Genomic DNA, 6,506 nt, shown 5'->3' on the forward strand with positions numbered 1-6,506 from the left:
GCAGTTAAACAGGAAGCTGTTAGGGAAGACAGTGACTAAAGGGAGACTGACCCCTTCCCAGGAGACTGGCACTCCTTAGAACCCAACCTCATCCCTGGCAAGCTGGAGCCAAAGACTACCAGGACCACGTGAAGGCCGGGCTGGAGGCGGGGCAGTAATGGGTGCAGCATGTTGGTCGCGTCGGCATACACAGACAGAGACAGAGCCATCCATATACACATCTCTATATTTATATATTAGATACAGGCACAGGGAGGTGGGGAGGGGCACGGGCTCTCCACGGGCCCCACCTCCACATCCAATCACCCACACACAGAAGCAGCAAGGGCGTTACATGTGGCAGCTTGAGAGGGAGAGGGTTAGGCCTAGGCCTGGCTCCTCAGGGAAACTAGCCCTTGAGACTTAGGAATGTTCTGTCAGGGAAAATGGGGTGGGGTTCCAACAGGATGAGTAGGGCAGAGCTTAGCCTACTCAGTGCCCTCCACCCCTCCGTAGCACAGGTCCTAGGGCAGTCATAGCCCTTCCATTCCAGAACCGTCTACCAGAGCTGGGGCTAGCAGGGATAGATAAAGACACAGCAGCAGAGATCAGCTCTGGGGCCACCTCATCACTCAGGTCAAGGGGAGATGGGGCAGGGGACTGGAGTGGGAGAAGCCTGCTTGAAGCAGGAGACCCCAGCAGAGTGAGAGGGGGTGGCCAGGCCCACCCTTGGTCCAGCCTGGGCTGCCGGGGTCCGGGTTGAGCAAAGTTCATTTTCTAACAATCTGCAGAGAAGGAGCAGGTAGGAGCAGGACCTGAAGAAAGAAACAGACAGAAAAGAACTGTCATTTGGGTGAGCCTTGACCCCAGTGCCTCTGGTCTGTCAAGTTTTGTGGGTCATGAATTCCTTATCTGCAGCTAACAAGAGCAGCCACCAAGTGCTACAGTGATTACAGGCTCCCCTCAAAGTGATCATGGCATACTCTGCCCGAAAGGCCTGGAGTGGCTCCTCATAAGGGGAGGATCCCTCACCTTTGGGTTTCAGTGGATGATGACAAGTGGGAATCGAATGGGGCTGGAGGGTGTGTGGTCACATGTGACTAGCAGGCTCTGGCCCTTTGTTGCTACCACACATGTATTAGATGAGGAAGCACTCAGGCTGGCCAGCCTCTGAACAGGATGTGGCTATGCAGGGGCATCAGGAACCACTCACCAGGTCCAAAAGGACAGGGGTGTCTGTTCTTGTTAGGGGGCCTCTGTTGCCCCTGGCTGGAAGCGGGCTGTCTCTTGGAAGATCAGCTCCTTCAGCCGCTCCTTGGGGAGATCATCCAGCTCCATGTCAAAGGTGAATGGCTCCTCAGCCACTGGCTGGGGGCAAAGACAGTAAGGCACAGGCCGGACACTGGGAACACTAATTCCCCTCCCAGCCGCTGGTGGCCGGCTTACTTCATCTGTCGGATCATAGTACTGTTCCAGGTAAGGATGAGCCAGTGCTTCCTCTACTGTGATGCGCTTGTTTGGGTTAAAGGTTAACATCCGGTCCAGCAGGTCAAGAGCTAAGGCAAGGCAGGGGGCAGCAGTCAGGAGGAAGGCAGCTCCACAGACATGCCCCATCTAGTGCCTAGGGGCCTATCTACTGAGGCAGGCGTTAGCGTCACACACCCTTCTTTGCCGCTGGGTTTTAGCCTACCCCTGGCCCTCTGTCTCACTCACCTTTGGAGTCAGATTTGGGAAAAAGCTTGGCCCAAGCCACCTTGGTTTTAGAGGGCAGAGACTGTAGGTAGTTTCGGGCCTTCATGTTAATGATACAATTTAGGTCCTCTTGGGATGGGGAACCCAGTATACCTGTGGGTAAACCAGTTGTCTGGTGAGAAGTCAAGTCCTCTTTCTGGGAACAGGTCAGGAAGCAAGAACAGGAGTCCAAGCCTAGCCACCACACTCCCCATCTACCCACTGGGTCAGTGACGAAGAGCTGAGAACCAGGGAGTCCTGGACTCAGATTCTGGCTGCAGTCTTCCTTAGGTGTAGGGCTTAGCCTTGCTTCTCCCAGCTTTCAAATGGGAAGAACACCTTACAGAAATACCGTGAGATGCTGGAGAGGCTCCACATGTGGTACCCAAGTCTCGACCTCCAGAAATGTCACTTCTGATCCGCTAACCCCCATCCCTCTCAGCCAGACAGGCCCTTTCACCTAGAATGTGGTTGAGCTGGTCCAGGTAGTGCTTGCCGGGGAAGATAGGCCGGTTGGAGAGCATCTCAGCCAGAATGCAGCCCACAGACCAGATGTCAATGGATTTGGTGTAGCCCTGGAGAGGAGAATGTGCTGAGCTTCCTGGCCAGCCTTATCGGGGCCACTCCTGGTATCTGGGATAAGCACTATAACCAACTTAGGTCTAACCCAGCAAAAGGCAAAGCAAAGGACAGAGACTAGGAAAAGTCTAATCTCTACATCTTGCTAGAGCCCAAGGGCTCGAGGGATTGTGCCAAGGTCCAGGGATAGCTCTAGGACTCCCTTGCAGACGTGGGTAACTCTCCTACCTTGGAGTTAAGCATGATCTCTGGGGCTCGGTACCAGCGTGTGGCCACATACTCGGTCAGAAAGCCAGTGTGGTCGTGCTCAGGGTCAGCAATCCGGGCAAGGCCAAAATCACAGATCTGGAATCAAACCCAGGTTACTGAGCTAGGTGCCTAAGGCCTCCACAGCCTAGTTAGTGCCCCTGCCCTGCCTATTCTGTTCTTGCTTGCCATGTTCCAAGGCTGCTTTTGCTGGCCACCCAGAGGCCCCAGGAGGAGGGAAAGAAAGAGAAGCAGACATTTAACCTCTGACCTTAAGGTCGCAGGTGGTGTTGATAAGCAGATTGGAGGGCTTCAGGTCCCGGTGCAGCACATTGGCCGAGTGAATGTACTTGAGGCCCCGGAGGATCTGGTAGAGGAAGTAGCAGATGTGGTCATTGCTCAGCTGCTGGCTCTTTAGCAGCTTGTACAGGTCCGTCTCCATGAGGTCCTGAACAATGTAACTGAGGACGCCTCCAGAGACCCCCACGTTGGGGGGAGTAGGAGACACTTCGTTAAGGAAAACAGGCTCTGACCTGGTCGTGTATTCCCTTCCAGCTAGGGGCCCTTGGCCTCATGAGCTTCACAAGACTTGGAGCTGACAGTGTGCAAGGTACATCTATTCTGGGCCCTCAGTTTCTCCCCTGGGCAAATGAGGGCTCTGCTGGATGGACAGTAGTGGGAGAAGGTAGGAAGAACGGGAGCTCTGAGTTAACCCACTCATGCCTGAATTCCTCATGTTGCTGCCACAGCTCGATGTTCTTTTTTTTTTTTTTTTTTTTTCGGAGCTGGGGACCGAACCCAGGGCCTTGTGCTTGCTAGGCAAGTGCTCTACCGCTGAGCTAAATCCCCAACCCCTACAGCTCGATGTTCTTAACCTGTCCACACCACCTCGGTCTCCTGATAAGCAGGGAGAGTAACTGCTCTTCAGAGGGTGGCTGTGAGCATACGATGCACACGGAGAGCGCTCAGCAAACAAGGAGCAGTGTTGTTACTCCATGGGCAGAGCCATGTGGCCGCTGAGTGGGTTAAATGAGATAATGCACGAATACCATCTGGCACGCAGTGACTGTTTGCTTAAAAATAAATGCCTGCCTTGTGGGGATGATTTGTGCCAGGAAAGTGAGGAGACACTCCCCACCACAGTGTGCTCCTACAGAGCGCTTGACCGTACACCAGAAGGTGGAGAACTGAGAGTCCTTTTATACTTGAAGATAAAACAAAGACTAAACACAAACAAATGTCATCTGGCTTATCTTTGGAAGAGTAATCAGGAGCTGGGCAGAGTAAGTCACTCCTACAATCTCAGCACTTGAAGCAGAGGTCAGAGGCTTGCCTAGAAGTTTAAAGCCAGCCTGGTTTACAGAGTTAGCCTGAGGCCAATCAGGGATACACAGTGACACTTTCTCAAAAAACGAAGTCTGAACTGTCTTCTACAGAAGACATGTGAGAGCTGGGGCTGGTGGCACCCAGGATCTCTATGAGTTCAGGGCTAGCCTGGTCTACATAGGGAGACCCTTTCTCAAAAAGAAGAGAGAACAAGCATATGCAGATACACACACATGGACCAACCCTGCTGCTTTACAAATGTGGAAGTCCGGAGGTGCAGAGACCTGCTGAAGGTCATGCAACAAGACAGGAGTAGTCGATTTCCTGTGGTCAGAGCTGCAGAGGCTGCAGAACAAATTCTGGGATCGGGAGGGGTGGGTAGGGAAGAGGCCATGGGTGCTACAGTCTACTAGCAATGGCGCCAAGCAGGAAGTACATGTGGACAATGAACTAAATGTCTGAACTAGGCAAGCAGTGTCAAGCAAGGGCAACAAGGGCTGGACTACCTTTCCTGGTCAAGGTACAAGGCCGCAGGTAATCAGGGTGGGGCTCTCAGAAGAGTGGGAAGGCTCCAAGAAAGCCAACTGGGGAAGAAGAGGAAGCAACAAACAGGAACAGCTGAATTTAGGCTTTCTTCTATAGGCAGACTCTCAGGGCCCCTCGTCCTTCCTTGAGCCCCTGGCTAGACCAGGAGTGCAAAGGCGTGGCTCCGCCCTGTGAGTCCAGGGTCTTCAGGTTCCTCCTCTTAACAATGCAAGGTGGTGTGAAAGCCTCCACCCTCTCCAAGTTGGAGAAAGTATCGCCCCTCCCCCACAGAAGGCCCTGCAAAACAGAGCCTCAGTTTCCTCATCTTAGAAATGGACGCGGTAAAGCTCATCACACAGGGAAGCTAAAAGGTTGAATTAGAACCAAAGCGCTAGGCATGCCAATGCCGGTTTTCTTCCTCGCTTTCCATCCAGTGTGAGGTCTCTAAAGAAAGAATCGTGAGTCTGTTGAGCAAGAAAGGGCTGTGGGCAGAGACTGGGTCATGTCACAGAACTGCAGATGTCAGAAGACAAAGCTCCCATAGAGATGGTTTGCCCAGCATTCTCCCCTCCCCACACACCATACTGGGGCACAGAGCAGAAAAGGATGTGTTCAAGGCCACTCCACTTGGCTGCAACAGACCAGGATCCAAGGCCTGCCAGGGTGCTCTTCTGCTCTGTAGACTCTCTGCTAAAAAGTTACTTTGCTGGGTTTTTAATTTTTTTTTTTTTTTTTTTTTTTTGGGGGTGGCCCAAAAGACGACAACAGAAAGCAAAGCCAAGCTCCTTAGCCTCTCTCTGGGGCTGTGGCTAAAGGATACACATCCCTCATGGCTTCCAGGGTGGGTGCTCTGAGGATGTCTCGGATGCCTATGACATTCTCATGGCGGAATCGCAGCAAGATCTGGATTTCTCTCAGCGTGCGCTGACAGTAGGTTTGATGCTCGAAGGGGCTGATCTTCTTGATAGCCACTCTGGTCTTGCGCACGTGGTCATAGGCTGAGCTGAGAGGGCCAGAGAGATGTGTGGCCTTACAAAGGGGGAATCCAGGCCTGGTGGCCCCACCCAGGCCTTGGCAGGGACCGGAGAGAGCAGGAGAGGGTTCTGGCCAAGTGTAAACAATGCTGGCTCCTTCCTGCTGTGAAGGCCTGGAATCTCCAGGGGGAAAGCTGGGGACCAGCCAGGCAGCCTTTCAGTGACTTCACAAACAGAGGAAGAGAGTGGCCACTCACTGACTTCCTTTCTCCTGGACCCTCTTACATTGTAGTTGCCCTCACCCTCCTCCCCTTTCCCGAGCTGGACTCTCTCAATCCAAGACAGGTCCAGGGGATGGGAGTTAAATGGAGAGAGTGGATGAAGCCCAGAGGATTCAGTAATGGGACAGGGGAAGAGATAAGGAGGGGTAGGTCTGTCTCCCGGTGAGGTTCCTGGGTCAGAGCTGTTCCCATAGGAACAAAGGCCCAGAGCACAGAGTGGGGCAGCGAGAACTCACAAACCTGTATCCCACAAAATAAGGCACATTCGAGAGACCCCTCCCTACTTTGGGCCTCTGGCAAGGCCAGGGGCAGGGGTGCAAAGGTTTGCCCCACCCTGAGCTTTGCTCTGCTCTCTCAAACTCTGTCACAACCTCATCAGGGGGGAACCAAGGCTCCCACTACCTGCTTATGGGTCTCTCACTCCCCCTTCACCAAGAATAGTCATCCTCTTAGCTCCACCTGTATCTAGGGTCCCCCAGGTGCCCCTCCCTTAACAATACAAGGTGGCTTCCAAGCCTCCAACCCCCCTTCCCGGAGAAAGTAGCTCCTGGTCCCCCAGAAGTCACTGCACGATCCCTCCCCTGCGACACTCCCCGGACCCCATGTCCCAGGCACGCACCTGCTGTCCCCGCTCTGAAGCCCCCTCCTGGGATACCCCCTCACCTGACCATGCCGTACGCGCCCTCGCCGATGTACTGCAGCTGCGTGTAGCGTGGGCCCACGTCGAATGGCTGCCCCTTCACCACCTCCACCTCCCCGGGGACCACCGGGACGACCCCAGCAGTTCCCCTGGGCTCCCCGCCCCCGCCCCCCGGAGCCGCCGCCGCCGCCGCCATCTCCACTCCTCCCGCCTCCCCCCGCTGCC

At 54.3% G+C, this 6,506-nt stretch overlaps 1 protein-coding gene across 2 annotated transcripts; it reads right to left on the reverse strand.

The window, feature by feature from the left end:
• Positions 1-208: 208 nt before the first annotated feature.
• Mapk3 (mitogen-activated protein kinase 3) lies at positions 209-6,506 on the reverse strand. 2 transcript variants are annotated; one of them, XM_032892647.1, is made up of 9 exons: positions 6,305-6,506; positions 5,207-5,389; positions 2,807-2,996; positions 2,518-2,634; positions 2,171-2,285; positions 1,693-1,824; positions 1,426-1,535; positions 1,193-1,347; positions 209-794 (listed from the first exon to the last, which is right to left on the reverse strand). In XM_032892647.1, the coding sequence occupies exons 1-8, from the start codon at positions 6,475-6,477 to the stop codon at positions 1,225-1,227; spliced, it is 1,143 nt and encodes a 380-aa protein (XP_032748538.1). In that variant the 5' UTR covers positions 6,478-6,506; the 3' UTR covers positions 209-794; positions 1,193-1,224. The 2 variants fall into 2 exon arrangements, with proteins under 2 accessions (XP_032748538.1, XP_032748536.1); XM_032892645.1 differs by having other exon boundaries at positions 1,193-1,535.

The sequence above is a fragment of the Rattus rattus genome, chromosome 2 (genome assembly GCF_011064425.1).
Source record: "Rattus rattus isolate New Zealand chromosome 2, Rrattus_CSIRO_v1, whole genome shotgun sequence".
NCBI classification, from domain to species: Eukaryota; Metazoa; Chordata; class Mammalia; order Rodentia; family Muridae; genus Rattus; species Rattus rattus.